General features: G+C 33.9%; 2 protein-coding genes across 5 annotated transcripts; both read left to right on the forward strand.

Annotated features, from left to right (window-relative positions):
• Nucleotides 1–3,347: 3,347 nt before the first annotated feature.
• Nucleotides 3,348–6,822, forward strand: LOC112276808 (uncharacterized). Its single transcript, XM_024508518.3, has 9 exons — nt 3,348–3,583; nt 4,007–4,086; nt 4,296–4,386; nt 4,682–4,860; nt 5,024–5,084; nt 5,619–5,743; nt 5,940–6,002; nt 6,206–6,330; nt 6,481–6,822. The coding sequence occupies exons 1-9, from the start codon at nt 3,427–3,429 to the stop codon at nt 6,620–6,622; spliced, it is 1,023 nt and encodes a 340-aa protein (XP_024364286.1). The 5' UTR covers nt 3,348–3,426; the 3' UTR covers nt 6,623–6,822.
• A 94-nt stretch (nt 6,823–6,916) lies between these two features.
• Nucleotides 6,917–11,417, forward strand: LOC112276806 (uncharacterized). Of its 4 annotated transcripts, XM_024508514.3 has the most exons (3): nt 6,917–7,044; nt 7,313–7,761; nt 8,759–11,417. In XM_024508514.3, exon 3 carries the CDS (start codon nt 8,768–8,770, stop codon nt 11,093–11,095), a length of 2,328 nt encoding a protein of 775 aa, XP_024364282.1. In that variant the 5' UTR covers nt 6,917–7,044; nt 7,313–7,761; nt 8,759–8,767; the 3' UTR covers nt 11,096–11,417. The 4 variants fall into 4 exon arrangements, with proteins under 4 accessions (XP_024364282.1, XP_073387173.1, XP_024364285.1 ...); XM_073531072.2 differs by lacking the exons at nt 6,917–7,044; nt 7,313–7,761 and adding an exon at nt 7,820–8,482; XM_024508517.2 differs by lacking the exons at nt 6,917–7,044; nt 7,313–7,761 and adding an exon at nt 7,820–8,031.
• The last annotated feature ends 7,944 nt before the right edge of the window (nt 11,418–19,361 follow it).

Here is a 19,361-nt window from a genome sequence, read left to right on the forward strand (position 1 = left end):
TGATAATAATTATTATTTTATTTTATTTTATCAATACCAACAAGTAGTATTTCTTATTCTTTTCACAATTCCCACCATTAAAAATTACAAACACTAGATGTTATTTATTCTTAAGAATTGATATGTTGACCATGGTTATTATTGAATTGACCGGATTATAGTGTGATCATAGTGTGATCATAGTGTGATCATAGTATTGTTATTATTGTTATTGTCTTCTTCTTCTTTCCTTTGTTCCTTCCTTCCTTTAAGATAAATAAACAAACAAGCACTATGACAAAGATTTTATATGGAAGAATTATTATCATCTATTTGTTTGTTTGGATGTTAGATGTGTGCAATTTGGTATGAGAAGGGAGGAGGGGGGGGGGGAGATTTGAGGGCATCGACTAATATGGAGTAGATGTAGCAATTACTATTCTTGCACATTTGGCAATAGAAATTACCACATTTGCTCACAATATGCTACTATTGAGATGCAACGGGTTGAGATAGCCGAGCTAAGATAGAACAAGGCTAAAAGCAACAAAGGGAGGCAAAAGAAGATGAATCACTGGCTCACTCTTCTTTAAGTACTTCATCTAGCCTTTCCAACTCTCTTTCCATGTTCAACTTCTTCAATGCTCTCATTCCTTGCATTGCCTTGTCTTATCCAATGCAACTTAATAATAATCAAGTTTGATTTTTTTAAAAAAATTGCTTAATTTATTAGAAAAACCTCAGTCAATATATCAATTTCTTTTAATGTCTAGTTATATATTAAATTTATTTGGTCTTTTTCTTAATTTAAAATTTTGGATTGATAACTTATTTAATAAACATTAATAATATTTGATATTAGTAATATAAGTAATATATATATATATGTATATATATAAACTTAAAAACTAATTATAAATTATAAATATGTTTAATTTCATATATGTATATATATATATATATATATATATATATGTATATATATTGGTGCCCTTTTAAAAATCAATAGATACATAGAATAATTCTTTTATAAATATAAAAATAATCTATTCTTAAAATTTTAATAGCTTATTTTCAAATGATTAAGCAATTATCATTGATTTCTTTTTCAACTAATATAATTTTTTTCAGTAGCAAAAGCTATCATAACTGTGTTAAAAGCCTTTTTATTAATTTACTTAAATTTTGTTACTTTTTCAAATACAAAAACTATATATATATATATATATCTAAAAATTAATATTTCTCCACAAAGAGTTTTTTTTAGACATCTATATTCATTGAAATTTAACATTTTCACTATTTTTTTTTTGTGTCCTTTATATTTTTGATTGTTATTTTGAACATTGGATAAACTTGTAATCTATTGTAAGAGTAAAAAAAATTAGGCTATCATTTATTTTTAGTAAATTTAGGAAATTGCTAGATAGATATTTTTCCATGCTACACTAATAATACACCAGTACTACAAGTTTTTAAACAAATTGGACACAAATGATACTAAAAGGTATAAAACATAAATATATAAATAAACAACAACAAAAACAATAACAACAATCCAAAACATATGAAAATCGGTTATACAAAAGCTTAGCAAAGCAAATAAATAAAGAAGGGTATCCATCTATTTGTTTCGTTAGGTGGACATCTCTCTTTTGATGTTTTTTTTTTTTTTTTTTTTTTTTTTTTGCTTTTATTAACTTCTATGTTACTAATATTCTTGTATTGGAGGTTATTATTATTATTATTATTATTATTATTACTACTACTACTACTACTGCTACTATAGTTGTTGTTGTTATTGTTGTTGTTATATATATATATATATATATATATGTTTTGATTTTTTTTTTTTTTATGGGTTTTAGCCTCATTAGTGTCCAACTTATTGAAGAACTTGTACCAATGTTTGTTGTTGTTGTTGTGACACTAAGAGGGGGATGTCCATGCAATAAAAGAGGGGTATGTACATATTAAAAAGAAGATATCCACCCAATAGTTCCTTAAATTTATAAGGAAATTTTTTTGGCTAAAAATATCTTTGATGCTGGATTCACATGGTTGCAAGGTTTTAATGATCCATTTGGACTTGAGTGCTGCCTTTACTTCTCCAAGGTTAATTGTATATAAACTTCTTTCTAACCTTTTATGTGCATTATGTTTTTTATGCTACTTTTGGTTTAATTAAAAATAATATAATATCACATTAAAAAATTAAAGGTTTTAAACCCAATCATAAAAATGCTTTTAAGAAATTTAATCTATATGAATATAAAAAAAATTAAGTTAATAAAAGAAAATTGTTGACTATTGTAGTATGCCTAGCTGTATTAATAAGAATATGGTAGGGCACATTCTAATGAAATTTTTATATGTCATAAAGATATTATTATTACATTACTCTTTAAAAAAAAAATCAATTTAGGTTAGTTCATAGAAGAATCTTTAAAAAAAATTCAAAACTTAAAAACTCATTAAATTATGTACATAACTCATTAAATTATAAATTATGTACATAGTTTAATGGTCGTGAATGTAATTTAATTTGTGCCAGCTAACTTTGATACGAATTTTTATCTTTGGAAAGTATTAGTTTTATGGATAAGAGTTTTTAAATATATATATATTTATTTATTTGAATACCATTCAATAGTTTTAATTTAATAGAAGGAAACATAAAAAAAAATATATAGTTAAATTTGATGATGGTTTGGGCTTAATTACTGTATGTAATATATATCTGCTTGTTGAATAGCTTTGATGGTTAAAGCAAGTAGCCATATTATATTTGCAAAAAATAACTAAAAGTAATAATTGAAAAAAATAATTGAATTGTTTATAGGAAACATATTCTATTACACAGACATTTTAAAAATGGTCAAATACACATTTAAAGATCCAATGACACCTAAATCATATAACTGAATCATTCAAATATTATTGAAAAATAAATAAACAGTTACATGAGAAGTATTTGAGTTTCTTATTTTAAAAATCCCAATTCATTCAAAAGAAATTCGGTTGCTTGGATGTCAGACACCAATTCGGAAGCGTGAAGTAGAGGAAACCCAAGGCCTGGATTGGTGTTATCACCAATTAAATACCAGCATTAACATCTGTACACAGTTACTTACATTCACGGCCACAAAGTCAACCGAAATCTGTATACCACGCCATGGTGTACAATTATTATGCGATACGCCCGGATATTATTGCCGAGATTGATACTCGTGATTAAAGTTGATACCCTTTAGAAGCCAGTCGTCATGTCCTGCATGTAGCCACCAGTAACTCGAAGGCCGCAGTTCGTGCACGACTCGCAGCAAAAAACCTGCTGAGCTCCAAGGGCGCAACCATAGCCTAGAGACAAGTTTGAATTCGCAGTCACGGGGCTTTCGCAACGTCGCGGGACCACTCTGCGAGCTTCGACAGGTGAACACACTGGCGATGGAGATGGGAGCTCGTTTCGTTTGCTTGGCAACGCCCCCGAGGTGCGGGCTATGTTTCGGTGCTTTAAGCCCCGGCGCTGCCACCACGGGTATTCCATTCACCGCTTCGCCATTTTCTCAGGGAGATTGTTTGAAAATGGACGAGAGTCTCTCGGGTAATCAATCGTGTTCGCATTGTTAAGAGGAGTAGTACTTTATGGAAGGGGTGGACTGATTTGTCAATTAGGGTAAAGAATTGTAAGAGTGTACGTGCATAGTGAATTGGTGGTTAGAATGAGGCTGGCTATGGTCTTGTTGCGATTGTAAATTTAGGGGCAAGTGTGTGTTAGGCAGATGAACGAGCTTGCTGATTTTGGATTGTAATGCTACGAATTGTAGCCAATTTCGAAAGCAAGAGGAATTTGTCCGGGTTTTTCTATTGGAATGTATAGCACTCTGATATTGGATTAATTGGTGTAGTCATGGATTGTGATTTGGATGAATTCGTGACTGAGATAGGGTTGGTTTCTTCGTGAGGCATTGCTGAGGGGAATTTCGAATTTTATTTTGTTTTATTTTATTAATTTTTTTCAAAACAGGCAAGAAGATAGCTTCTAGTTATAGATCGTCGAAGGTGCGTCCATTCTTAGGTACGAGCCTCTGGAAGCTTCTGCCGCAGGTATTCTTCAGCTCGTTATTGACTTCTGAATTTGTTATGGGTATACACTTAATAACCAATTCTGACCTTGCCTTCTGGATGCGATTTTCTCCTGATTTTTGGTGTAATGTCAACATCCTGGGCAGTGCCTTAATTTCGTAGGTGCGTAGGGAGGCTTTTATAGTACACTATGATATACTCGTATTGATATTGTAGTCGTTTGGATTCAGGATTCTTTCGTATCACGGCGTCCACCACTCATAAATGCAGCAAAACAATCTGGGAATCAAGGAAAGAATTCGAAAACACCACCTTCCGCAGGTTGGACCAGGTGCAAAAGGAGATAAAATCTTCTATACTTTTTTATTTCATCTCTCAGAATATTTTCCCTCAATCCCAGAGTTGTATTCAGAGGTATCATATCTTCACCATATAAGTTCGCAACAAGTTGGACGAAACTGTTGAGGTTGAAGGTGAGGTTCATTAGATGAAGGATAACATAAGAATTTACAGAATTTTGTTGCAAATTCAAAGTTACATTTGTTTCTCCTCTTCCATACTTGCATTTCTCTTGCATTTTTTCTAATTGTATATCTGATTGATTTGACTGATGTAGATAAACTGGATGACGAAAAACTCACAGAATCATCACGTCTGGAAGGACAAGCTGTTGAGGAAAAAGTTAACAAAAAAAATTCTGACATCAAAACAGCTCCAGCTGCCAGAGAGGAAGTCTTAAAAGCATGCGTGAACACATCAGCCGCTTTAGCTATAGCCGGAATTGCCATTCGGCAGGTATTCTTTCCATCTCTCAGTTTTTAATATGGATAGATATAATTTGTTATTTTCAGTAATTGTTAAGTGATCAAGTAGCTCTTTTTTCAAGAAGAGATAGCTTAAGTTAACATGGAAAAGTTTTCATGGTGAAAATTTTAGAACGATGTCAACTCATGCGCAGGGTACACACTGGGCAGCAGAAGCGAATTGGTCTGTTCCAGACTGTTATTTAGGAATGACGTGTAAGTGGGAGCCTCTATCTTGTCAATTTCTGTAATCCTAGCGAGTAGGAGTTCAGCTTAGATGTCAGTATCAAGGTATATTATTGGATTATATAAAACTTGTATTGCCTATGGGGACGGTGTATGTACATAGGGTAATATTGTTGGTTACAAGCTGCTAGATTGATGCAATTCATGCTCAATCCCGATTCTTTCCAAGCAGCTTTGGTGCAAGGATAGTATGGGTTTACGGTTGTGACAACTTGGACCTTACGGACGTGGGGAAGTCAGTAGACATCGTCCATTTTTTTGTGTGTGATATCCTCATAGAATTCCCACTTGTAATTTTTTCCTCTACTTTTTTCAATGTATCATTTTTTCATGTTTGGAACGAAGTACTTGTTTATTCCTCAAATTTGTTGATTGATTGACGACGACTTGTTCGTTACAATCATTATCAGCATGAATGTAATATACAGAAGATTCATTATTTGTTTATACGAGGAGTAAATCACAAGTCTCTGAATTCAGTTGATGTGTATTGGTATATTCCAGATAACTTTCAGGCTTGGCACTTGGGAGTAACTCTTGGAACGGTGACGCTCATAGCGTCTTTGCGACAAATTCTTCTCTCAACTTGGCCTGAATTCTCTCAGTCAAGTCGACAATCTAATAAGCAGGTCTTAACTTGTTTTCTCGGTTTCAGCTTCTCAAATTTTTGGAAGTGCAGATTCGGTGTCATCTTAGGAGGTCCTGCACCTTGTAATCGTTATTGAATTCGGGTTTCCCTATAAAGTTATTGTAAGCTTATCTACATGCTGGCGGTAGTTGTAGTTACATGTGCTCACCGAGAACAGTTTGTTGTGTATTTTGCAGGTCCTGAGCTCTTTGGAGTTAAATGATTATCTCTTGGTGTCATTCTTGCCTGGCATTTCCGAGGTACAATTTGCATATTAACTCAATATTTTCTTACCCGCTTCAGTCTTCTTTGGGGTCTATGTTTTGTTATGTTGGTTGTTCTAGCGGCAGTTGGTTTTCTGGTACCCAGAATATTTGCCCAGTAAATCGACGTTTGGCAATATATGAAGGGATCTTGAAGTGTGAAAGGTCTACTTATGATTATATTTTCTGGTTTCCTTTAGGAACTATTGTTTCGAGGCGCTATCTTGCCACTAATCGGTGTGGATTGGCGTGGAGTTGTTTTTTCTGGTCTTGTATTTGGAATCCTTCATATATCAGGTGGACGCAACGCTGCTTTCGCTGCTTGGTAAAATCTCGAGCCCAGTGTCAAAACTGTCAGTCTCATGAGATGTGCTGTTTTTCTGGTTTCAGGCGCATCAGTGCCTTGAGCAGTCCTCATGAGGGTCAAGTTGTTGCGATTATGTGCCTTAATCGATTACCCTATGGGATTTTGCAGGGCTTCTTTTGTGGGATGTGTGTATGGATTGGCAGCTATAATCACGAATGATCTGGCGGTTCCAATGGTGGCTCACTCCGTTGCTAACTTAGTAGCTGCGTACGTTTGGCGAATCGAATCGAACAACGATACGAAGATATAAATCAATCTCTTTTACTGCTACATCTATCATCAGGAGATGGTTCCACGAGCACAAAATTTTGTGCATGCTCACATTGAAAATTTAACTGGTTAAACAAACCAGTTTTGTAATGCCTTGATTATACGGTTTATCTGTATCTTATTTTGTATATTAAAATTGCTCTTTATTCACATAACCGATGCAGGAGATTTTCAGCAACAGTCCATTTGTACGACAAATTTTCACGAAGTTGTGGAAGCTGTTAAAGATCACCTAACATATTGTGACCTACCAATATTAAAACCATGTGTTAAGCCATGTCAACCTCTCGTCATGCCTCGTGAAGTTATCGCTCTATTGAGCAGCTCCACATTTGTTTTTTATGATAATGACTAATCAGCCCAGTTTAGGGCTATCTCCTGCAAAACTGAGTGCTTCCTAAGGTAATCCGTGAAATGCCATGTGCGTGTAGTCTAAACTTGTTGACATCCAAAAAATTTACGTCGTCAGTGTTCCTCAGCTCCGCATGGTATGTAATGAATGCTATCCCAGTTCTGGAAACGAATGAATTTGCAATGTCAAAATACGCAATTTAAACCACTTTTCGCCACTCAAAAGTTTATGACATTTTTGAATTGACATAATTGTTTCGAACCTTCTGGACGTGGTGATAAGACTTTGGATCCATCTTTTTCTGCCCACCTGTGTCAGATGGCATGCACTTAATATCTAGTACAGCAACAGAGCTGAATTTCCTATTTAGGAGGGAGCCCATTTAATTCCAAGTGACTCGGTATGGAGAATCGGCCAAATTTTTGTTGGCAAGAAAATGGCAAATGAATTCCCGTCTTTGTATTGGGCCTTGACAGCGAGGAGGGCACAGGCGCCTGTTTAAAGCCTCCCAGCCTCACCGAATTCAAAAAGCTGAATGGCTCATGGTGGAATATTTCTTTAAGAAAAGAAAAACAGTCTCAATGAGAACGCGGTGCCAACTGTGTTGTAGCCTGGGCCCAAACCTCCTCATAGCTTTCAGCTTTGAAGCTCTGGATTCTGGCCATTTGCAAAGCTTCATCATCAGGATGGTTCTCTCACATGAGGGAGGAGGTGGAGGTGGTGGTGGAGTGGATATGGGGCTTCATTGAAAGTTTCGTACAATCCAGGTATGCACGATGGGTAATGATGTTTTGGAGATTAAGCCTGTGGGCTTACAAAACCATAATGTTGTCTGATTTTTCAGCATCTTGATGCGGAGTTTTGAGGAAATGGAGGTTGGAAAATGACAGGATAGGTAGCGAGTGTTCGATATTGCCGAGTTAGATTGCCGTAGTTTCCAGCAGTGGTCCTAATGCGAGTAATGGATACGAAGTTGTCTGACGAGTTTGAAGGCCTACTTTCCTTGCTATTTTGACCAGCGATCACTCTTTATTCAAGTAGGTTAAGCAGTTTGTCGTTGTGGTTGTGTGGGATAGAGCGGAGAAGGTTTGTGATCCCATAGGGCAAAGGCCAGCAGCTGTGGCGAATGAAATGATTGGTCAGTCGATTGAGGGGCGGAGACTGAAAGGTTGATTGGAAGTTGGTATAGTTTGGGGGCTTGTGTAGTTGAGAGATCTGCTTGAAGGAGAGAGACAAGATCGTTTAGGTCCCAGGTGATCGGCGAGGTAGGTGATCTAGTTGTTAATTACTGCGAGGACAATGTGGTAGGAAGATCTGACTGGGATATACAAACTTTCCGAGGGTCTGCCTCGATCCTTAGAACTCACTCCGGGGGTAATTTGTCCTGTATGTACCGCGCCTGGTTTTTATCTTTTCTTTTCTCCTTTCTTGCACCGAACATAGTTATTTTAGTGTTCAGTAATCAACTAATATCAGTCGTGGCACCAGGTGCGGAAATCTGTTCTGGAGCGGAAGATCTAAATATAGCTGTTTAAACTTTTAGCATATACTGAGGTCTCTGCATGCATGCTCATTAGCAGGCATTCTGTTAGAGCTTAGCAAGTTTACAGTAGTGTTTATAGTAGTGTGTGACTCTCACTACGCCCATACGTCAACATTCAATTGCAGAGTCGCAGCTCACACTTCAAGACACCGTGTAATATTTGGTCGCGCATGTCCTTACGGAATTACTTTCTCATGCATGGTCTGTTTCTGTGTTTGTAGGGAGATTAGATGGGAGATACACAAGAAGCCTACACGGAAAATGAGGCTGCCTCGGAGGCGAGGATTTTTGTTTCCTTGACGCATGATTTAAAGCACAAGGATGCTGTATCCTTGCTTCGAGTGGCGGTTGATGATGATGGAAGTGACACAGCAGATAGCCCTTCTGATCATGAGACAAGAACACCGCTGCGGGTGGTGGTTGACGACGACGACGACTTCGACAACTACAACGGGGAGGATATTTCGGATCAGGAGCGAGCGAATTCGGAAGAGGAGCATAAAGGAGATTACCAGCATGAGGAGGTAGAGGGCAAGGACTGTGGAGAAAATCCTATGGAAGAGCCAGTGGTTGAAGAGCCCGCTACGCTGTCTGGATCACGCGTTGTCGCCCATGTTACAGATAGCATGGCGGATTCTGATGCAGGGGAACAGTTAGCTTTTCCCGAAGAGCGCTATGACGAGGAGAGCGATGAGGAGTATGAGGTAAGTAATGAAGATGACCTCAAGAAGTACGAAGAGAACAATGGCGGAATCTGTGAAGAGGTCTATCGCGTAACCAACGCAGAGATCCATGAAGATTTAGATGATGATCGACAAGTGGATTCATATAAGTCAAACGCGGAGAATCAAGCAACGTTTCATGTGCTGGGTGATGGAGAATCTCATCAAGAGACCTATGAAGATCAACAGCGTAAGAGTAATATGGGTCAGCAGGAAGATAATCTAGAGATAAATCAACACCTCGAAGTGGATGAGCCTCAAAACCCCTTCAATCTTGCCAAGGAAGAACTTGAAGGTGAGAAGACCGAAGACGAAAAAGAGGTAATCAGTATGTATGGGGTATCACAGATGGAAGGGAATGGTGAGCAGCCAGCTTACCATGATGAGGCTCACGTGTCAGGGGAGGTGCGGCACGCAGCACATTCGAATGGTAAAATTGCCAAGAAGAAAGGACATGCTAAACCAATCAACCCGGCACGAGGAATTGTAACCGGAAAGAAGGCTCCTTCAGTTGCGGAACTGGGTAAACCAGCTAAACCATCAACTACCTCTGTTCAACCTGCATTGGATGGATCTTTGAAAACAAAACTTGCTGCGATGGAGGAGGGAGAGACCTCGGATAGTGTTCCCAAATCATCTGTCAGGGGCTCGCGTGCTAAGCTGACAATTCCACAGCCTTTCCGTCTGGCAACGGAGAAGAGAGCGTCCTTGGGAGTACGTCCTGCGGATGCAGAGACGACCAGGCCGCGTGCCACCAGTAACGTGGTCAAGAAGTCCCATCCAGTGCCTACTACAAAGACCGCCGGGGCAACTGGCAGAATCATGGCTTTTCCTACGGAGATCTCGAAAGAGGATCAAGAGGCGCTAGATACGTCGGAAAAAGACAAGGAGGCGAAATTTGAAGAGGAACTCACTGTTCTCAGGATAAAGTCCGGCAATCCATCCGGGTTTAGCTTCAAGAGTGACGAGCGGGCAGAGAAGCGACGAGAGTTTTACTCTAAATTGGAAGAGAAGATGAAAGCTAAGGAAGAAGAGATGAGCCAGTCTCAGGCCAAGAGCCAGGAAGAGCTGGAGAATAAGATGAAGCAACTACGGAAGAGTCTTACTTTCAAGGCTACACCCCTTCCAAGCTTTTATCAAGAGTCAGGACCACCGAAAGTTGAAGTGAAGAAAATCCCCCCAACTCGGCCGAAATCTCCTAAGCTCACAACTGCAAGAAGAGGCAGCCCGAGGGGAGAGCACGATGGCTCAAAATCTCCAGTGGCCAGGCTTAAGAGCGACCTAAAAAATAGCTCTTTAGTTCTACATCAGAATTCTATTGATTTAGCAGACGAGAAGAAGGCATCTAGAGTGAAAAAACCAGCGGCTAAAGCTTCGTCCATGGACAAGAATACAATTTGCTTCAAGTCCAATGGTGATGTCAAGAATGAAAAAAAAGCTAAAGCAGCGAATGTTCTGCTCTCTTCTAAGAAAACACCTACACCAAAGAGTACAGAACTTCGTGCGAACAGAGTCGAGAGGCAGGAGCAGATAGTTGACAAAGGAAGGAGCATAAGTTCTAGACGTCTACGGACTAGGTTACCTTCTACCGATCGTGCTACGAGTACTGCAGAAGATAAAATCAAAAGCCCCAAACCGTCTGGCGGAGTGGAGAAGGCAGCTTCAAAGGGCGGGGCTAGGAAACCAACGCAAGGACGATCAAAACCCAACGACTCGACGACGCCTGTTTCCACACCCAAGCGCAGAAGAGGAGAAACTGAGGATGTTGAGCTTGCAACTACTCTATCAAGCAAAGACGAGCTGCTTCCAGTTTTGCCAGATGTGGCAGTTGCATAGGGGAAGCTTATATATTGGTGTGAAGCTCATGTTGAAGTTGTGATGTATACTTAGAGAGGTAGAAAGGTTGTTTAACTCATTTTTGGTAAGTTTGAACAATATGGCTCAAACAACAGTTGATTGAGTGGTGTTTTTGGTAACATCGACGAAATTAATTTCTTTGTCTGTGCCAGCGATTGCTCCTGTATAGATTTAATTTACGTAGGCATGCCAGGTGTGATTGTGTAAATGGGTATTAAAGCCATGTGATACGTATTACTATTGAAAGATATGTGTTGCTTGTGACATGCACTCTAAGTTGACGAGCAGATTTGAGTTGAGATATCATCACAAGTTGGTGTAACATGAAATGGCAATATTAACGATGGTGCAGTTGTTGTAAACGTGGTGAATGTAATACGAATGAATCTGTGATTTTGATTATGTTGAGTCCTGGTATCTATTCTCTGAAGTACCTCAAGAGTTCCATGTGCTGTAAAGTTTTAGTCGGTAGCGGGTAATGGACCCTATACCGTCGGTCTGACAGTTATTGCCGCATGAAACTGATAACGTTTCAGAACCGGCATGATCTCAAGGGCTATGTTTGATTTCAACATTTGGGTCTCCATTTCTGGTTTTGGTTATTTTTAATTTTTTTATTTATAAAAATAAAATATATGTTGTGACTATTTTTACATGTGTAACAAGTATATTCTTAATTGCATAATATAAATTTGTGTGCATTAATTCCTATCACCAAGGTTTATACCTTGTTTCAAAATTTGCATCAATTTGATTTTATTTGAGGTGTAGAGTTGCTTTTAAAATGGTTTTGTTATTGTTGTCTTCTTTCATTTTAATTTTATCAATAAAAGACATTCTTAAAGTAAAGAATCCTTCTAAATTCTTTATTTTTATTTTTGTTAATTGTAGAAATGCTTGAATTTTGCTCTCTCCTACAAGGTTTAGAAAATAGACTTTAACTCCTAACAAATATTTTTGTACTTCCAAACAAACTATTCTTGAGTGACTACTCTATATTTTCCAAATGAAGGGTAGTTAGTTTTCATGTAGATGTTGATTTTTTTTGGTATAGATACTTATGTTTGTACAATGTGGTTGTAAAGTGGTAGATGAATTTGTGAGAATGAACTTTTGGAAGCTATCTGAAAAATCTGGTCTAGTTGGTGGCTAAAATTCTAGAATCAATAGTAATACAAGTTTTCTTATTGATAATTTTGCAAACTTCATGAGCATCCAAAGCTTTTTTAGAGGTAGGATGTGTGTTACACTTAAAACACTAAGTTAAACAAGAGGGTTTGTAGATACGTTACTCATTTCAAGTATGTGTATATTGATGCTCACTTATACTAAGGTTTTCAAAATGTTTTGAAGATATTCACTAATGTATTATCATATATATTGCAGGATAGGAACTATGTGGAGGGACATATATTTGTGCCATCAAGCTTAGCTTAAAGCAATTAAAGCTATGAATAAGCTCAATAATTCTAATACCTAAAAACCAACTAGAAGCTTTTATTGCTAGTTATAACACAATTCCAATTGACACTTAATATGTAGACCTTGTTTGTTATTGTATAATAATTTTGGTATTTGTTGCATGTAAAATATGGCTTTATTTTTTATTTGAATCCTATGTAGCAACAAGTAGAATGAAAAGAAATATTACATATTATTGTATGGATAGCACTTGATGGCATTGTTGATTTTGGATTGAGAAAGTTCATTGTATGTGGTTTGAGCGAATTTTTTGAATCACAAAGAAAGTACATGAAGAATTAATTTCTTGACTCCATGCAAGTGTTATAAATTTTGGAATTGAAGAGCACAAGAATGAATCAAGATTGCTAAAAAGGTCTTTTTTATGTAATATAGAGGTAAGTAATGCTTATAGGCTCTACCATGGATAACAAGATATATTAAATTAGTAAGCTAATTAAATAGTATTATAAAGTATATGACTATATATAGTATTGATGTAGAAGATGATAAAATTGTAGTAAGAGGATCCGAGGAATAAAAGATGAATTGAGACTTATAACATAGAATTAAGAAAAATATAAGATGCCATAATAAATCCAAGGTATATGTTAGATTCAAGCTCTATACCATCTCTAATGTAACTAATATCTTTTACCATATTTCACAAAGATAGTCTGGTTAATGATATTTTTAATAATCAAATGAGTAAGTTTTTTAATTGCCAATTTGATATTGTACTTGAAGAGTGTCTTTTAGATTAGATTATTAATATTGAGAAGCAAATCAAAATAAAATCTACTAAAAAAACTTGACAATAAGCAATTATACAATGCTTAGAATTTAGAACTTATTCTAATGTTGTAGAAAAAAAGATTGCTTTGAAAAAATAAGAAGCCTCTCATTGCTACTAATTATCCTATTTTCTTATAAAAGCTTTCAAAATATATAAAACACTCAATAAAACACAAATCATTTATAAATTCTCTTCCTCTTCATATTATTAATAAACTCTTTTATTAAATATTTGTTAAATAAATATGTGAGAGTCCAAAACCTTCTTTGAAAGTCCTTATATTTCTTTCCAAAGAAGTCTACTATCTTTTCAAAACCTTAAATTATACCCTATTTCTAAATCTTAAACTTTAAATCCTACTTCTCAATTCTAAATCTTAAATTTTATTTTATTTAAAGTTTGTTTATTTAAAAAAATAAAAAAATTTGGATTGAAGATTTCAGAAAATTGTTATCATTACACTTTAGCCACTACCAACTTGTGGCTTTTTCTTTTTTAGGAGAAGTTATATATTAATCTATTAGGAAGATGAATATATAAAAGATGTGGATATTATATATTATACTACTATTAAAAGAGATTTCTTACTTCTATATATAGACAATAAGTACTTTTGTCATTCAACATAATCTTCTAATACAAGCATTGTAAGGCCAAACTTCAAAATATCCTTAATAAATAAATTAATGATTTTGAAAAGAATATTTATTCCACCTCTCTCATATGCCACCATAAGAATTTGAACTTAAGATTTTTTAGGTGTCATCCAAGTACCTTATCATTCATCCCTCTCCACAAGTTCCAAGTTGCTATTTGATGTCCAAAGCCTCAATTCTTCTCTCTTTAAGCAATATCCATTTTTTTTAAAATTTTAATTTTTTATGAATTATAATTTTTTAATAATTTCTTATACCTATTTATAGCTATATCAAAAAATATTCATTAAATTTTATATTAAATAGATATTTTAATAATAAATTATTCTAAATCTTTATTCTTTTTTACAAACTTAATTTTTTTAACAACTATGATACTTTTTATTAATAAGATTATACATCTATATTTATTTTTATCTTTTATTTTATTTTTATATTCTAAATATATTATCAAAAAATTATTTTAATTTATAATTTATTTAATTAATTATTTTTAGTATCTAATGATTTTTTAAATATATTTTTGATAAAAAAATATAAACTAAAAACTATTATATTTTATAGTTTTTATTTAGTTTTATATATATTGTATACAAATATGATACAACATCTATCTCCTCTAATCTTGCACATCCTTCGACATGTATCATTAATCCTCTTTGCTTTTTTCTTATTTTGTCAATATTACTTCGAATTTTTTATCTTTTTGATTTTTTTCCTCTTGTTGTTGTAAAGAACCAATATGATCATCTGTATTAAACCTTGTATCTCTTTGCTTAAAAACCTTCACTCTCTTTTCTACTATTAGATTTTTGATAAAGGTTATATCTAATTTTATCTTTCTAATGCTTCTATATTAGCTAAAGATATTATTCAATATAAATCAACATACTTCTTTTGTAGACTTGGTCTTTAAAGTTCTTTCTTTAATAAAATTTGATAGTTTATTTTTTGCTAAAATCAAATTTTTTATGCCTCAAAGTTCAAATGGCATAACTACTATATAAATCATCCATTGAAAATATATAAAAGTCAGATAAATAGGTCAAAGTTTATCCTTATATTTAATCTTAGATTATATTTGATAATTTGTACAAGAATCCACAAAGTCTTCAACATCTTTGAATAATCTTTTTTATTAATATTTTTTTTTGATTTTGGTATAATTAATCCAAACTCTTCTATTCCTAATCCAAAATGTATCATAAAACTCTTCTAGAACCTTGTTTTTAGTCATGAAGTATTCTACCACTTATATTGGAAATTTATCACCTCTCTTTAGTTTCTTCCACAAAAATCCATCTTTGGCAAGATAGTCATAGGATTGATGTTAAATATTCTTAAATTTTTTATCCATCCAACCTTCTTACTTCTTTATTGTGCTCAAATAAATTCCAATATCCTTAAGCCTCTTTTCATATAGATCTTCCTAAAAGAATTAAATCTTATCTTTAGGACTTACTTCTTTAATAGAAAATGAATATCTATAGGTCTTTTTATCTTCATCTTTTCTATCTTTATGAGCCATCATCTCTTCTTAACCAATATATTTAACTCTAGATAATATACATGCCATTAAATTATCTTTGTCAATGATGTACTTTAAAAATAGATTTAATATTTGGATGTAAACTATATATGAAGGTAAATTTCATCCTTCAATTTAAATTACAAGATGGCTTCAATTAAGAATTATTTGTAATTTTTAGTATGAAATAATGGAAGCCAATAGCAAAAAAAAAGAAAAAAAAACTATAAAATAAATGTAACAAATGAAATCAAGCAATTCAAAACTTGGTCACAATTTTTTCATTGAATTTTTATTTAATAAAAAATAAAAAATAAAAAATCTATTTTTAAAAAGATATTTTTTTAATCTTTTCAATGATATAAGAAACATTTAAATTTGAATTATTATGAGTTCTTTATGAAAGTTTAAAAATAATAAGTAAATGAATAAAAAATTAAATAAAAATATTTTGCTTTAAAGATAACTTGTTGATAGATTAAGGATTCAAGCTTCACCAAGGCTTACATGTAGTATATATAGGTGTCTAAGAGAGGTCATGAGGCCTTAATCTTATCCTCTTAATTACCTTCATGGTGCTACAATCCATATAGAACTTGTGCACTTCTTTTCTTATAAGGACTACACTAGCTATTGATCCTCCTATTTTCTACTAGTAAATCCAATATTTTTTTTTTGAAAATCCATTACTAAAACCACATTAGCTTTAATAAAATAATTCTTCTTAGTCTTTAAAACCATAAGTATTATCCAAAATTTACACTTAATTTTTGGATATATCCATTATCTATTTGTAAAACTTTTGTTTCCAAATATTATTACAAATCGCTTTTCTTTTTAATCAACTTATCCAATATCCTATCCAATTGCTATTGAATTAGTATCTACAATTACTACTATTAAAATTCTACATTGATAATTTAATTTGAAGTTGGTATACTTTTTATTTGTACCCTTATATCTCTTTTCTATAGAAATACTCTTTAGAAATCAAAAAATCTATCTTGGATTCCAAAGATATATCCTTTAATTGATCTTGATGCCTTTTATAAATAAGCTTAATTATAAGAAATTATACTATCTTCTTTCTATTACAACTATGAATCCTAGCATAGTGAAAACTATCATTCAAAATCTAATTTTAATTTTTGCAACAATGATATAAGATTGATCAAGTATTGTCAAAGATGTAGGTGAATTTTGTACAATTTTTTTTTGTTCTACCTTTCTTTTTCCAATCCTTATCTTTACTATTACGCAAGCTCTAAAAAGATTTCTTTGTATAACTAGAGCTTCTTATGCTTGATGTACTCATGCAAGCATATTATTATTGACAAAATTCTTGTCTTTCTAGTTTGTTTTTTTCTTTATTCTTAACATTACAAATTAAGCAAATACATATCATATCTTTCTTTTTTCATCTTGAATCATCTAAGTATCTAATGTCTCAATCATAATAGCCTTAATTATTATTTATTTATTTATTTATTTTTTATTACATCAATGATCAAGTCATGAAAATCCTTCTTTGCTATACTAAGAGCTTCTTTTATGATAAATTCAATTTTAGCATCCAAAATTTTTTCTTTCAAAATATTCTTTATATTAGTAGATGTTTTGATATCAAATTAAAGTTTATAGACCGGATTTTTATGTTAGGTCTTCTTTGATGCATTCTTCTTATATTATTTTTTCCTTTGAAATGCTCTCTTCTTATTGGGAAGTTCAATAAAAATTTCTTGTTGATTACTATTGAAGAAACACAATAAGCAAGACACAAGTAAGTAGAAATCAACAAGGTTAGACACAAAAGAAGTGTGGATTGAGATACCTCTCACTTCCAACACCCTTTACTTATAGGTAGAAGTTACATCTATTTTGGCTAGCACTCATCTTACTTCCATCTAACTAAACCATAGATTCCTCTTAACCTAGCCGCCACCTATAACACTAGCTTCCACCTTGATAACTTTCCTTCATCATTTTGCTGCCCTTTGACCATTAGCAACTTATCTAAGATAATATCTTTTACCTTCTAACTTATCCTCCATTTACTTTAACACTCCCACTTTGCTATTGGTCAAAGGCAAATAAACCTAATGCCTTTGTCAATTTGTAATGTATATCCTTTATCAATGCTTTTGTAAGCAAATCAGCAAGCATGTCTTTTGTTGTACAATACTTCATGTCAATTACTCCCATCTCAATCTTCTTCCATATGAAGTGATGCTGAATGTCAATGTGCTTTGTCTTTGAATGATGCTTTGGATTCTTGGCAAAAGCAAGGCATCTTTTATTATTACACTTCATTGGAGTTGCTTCCAATTGCATAAGTCCAATGTCTTCTAAAACTTATCTTAGACATATTGCCTCCATTGCACCATGACTTGCTGCCATGTGTTCCGCTTCCATTGTAGATCTTGTAATTGTTGGTTGTCTCTTGTAATTCCATGAAATTGCTCCCACTCCAACAAAGAATACATATCCAATTATTGATCTTCTATCATTTGCATCTCCAACCCAATCTACATCACAATATCAATGCAATATAATACTATCACTTCCAAGGTACAATTTGAAGTTCAAAGTACCTTTTAAGTACCTCAAGATCCTCTTAATGGTTGCTCAATGAATTGGTCCAACCTTTGACATGTTTTGACTCACAACACTCATTGCATATGCAAGATCCACCCTTGTACCAACCATTGCATACATAAATGAGCCTACTACTGCCTTGTATGGAACATCTTTCATTTCTTCTTCAACTTTAGCAAATTCCTCATCCATGAGCTTCATTAATTTCAAATTTGCCTCCAAAGATGTTTCAATAGAATTGCACTCCTCCATGTTGAACCATTTCAACACCTCTTCAATGTACTTCTTTTGGTTCAATGTAATGATCTTTTTAGCTCGACCTTTCACAAACTCCACTCCTAAGTAATAGTGGAGCTCTTTCAAATCACTCATTTCAAATTCTTTTACTAGCTTTGTCTTCAACTAATCCATCTTTTTCAAAGTATTGGTCAAGATGATCAAATCATCAACATAAAGAATAACAATCAGCAAGAAGGCTTTTGATTGCATCACATATATAGAATGATCAGCCTCACTCTTCACAAATCCCTCATTTACAAAGAAGGTGTCGATACGTTGGTACTATGCTCTTAATGATTGCTTGAGTCCATACAAGGATTTCTTCAACTTACACACAAGGTGTTGTTTGCCTTCTTTAATAAATCTTTGAGGTTGATCCATGTAGATATCTTCTTCCAATTCTCCATTCAAAAAAGCTATCTTTACATCCATTTGGTGCATCTCCAAGTCCATTGCTGTTCTAATTGCCACAATGGTTCTAATGGTGGTGAATTTGGCCACGGGAGCAAATGTCTCATTAAAATCAACACCAACAACTTGTAAGTAGCCTATGGCAACCAATCTTGTTTTATACCTCACAACATTTACCATTGCATCCCTCTTTATTTTAAATACCCACTTACAACCAATTGAAGCTCGATTTGGTGGAAGTTGAGTCAATTTCCATATTCCATTGTCGTTGAATGATTTGTACTCTTTTTTTATAGCATTCTCTCACTTCATAGCATCTGTGGACTTCATTGCATCACCTAAATTCAACAGATTAGCAAGAAGTGCAACATTGACATGTTCTTTACATACTTGAGGAAAAATATGGTTCTTCTACCATTCACCACGTTGTTTTCTATCTCTCAAAGGATATCTTCTTTCATTTGAAGAAGACTCAACTTGTTACACTCTATAGTCACCTCCAACCTTTTCTTTTGAAGA

Source organism: Physcomitrium patens, chromosome 24, assembly GCF_059467195.1.
Source record: "Physcomitrium patens ecotype Gransden chromosome 24, ASM5946719v1, whole genome shotgun sequence".
Taxonomy (NCBI): Eukaryota; Viridiplantae; Streptophyta; class Bryopsida; order Funariales; family Funariaceae; genus Physcomitrium; species Physcomitrium patens.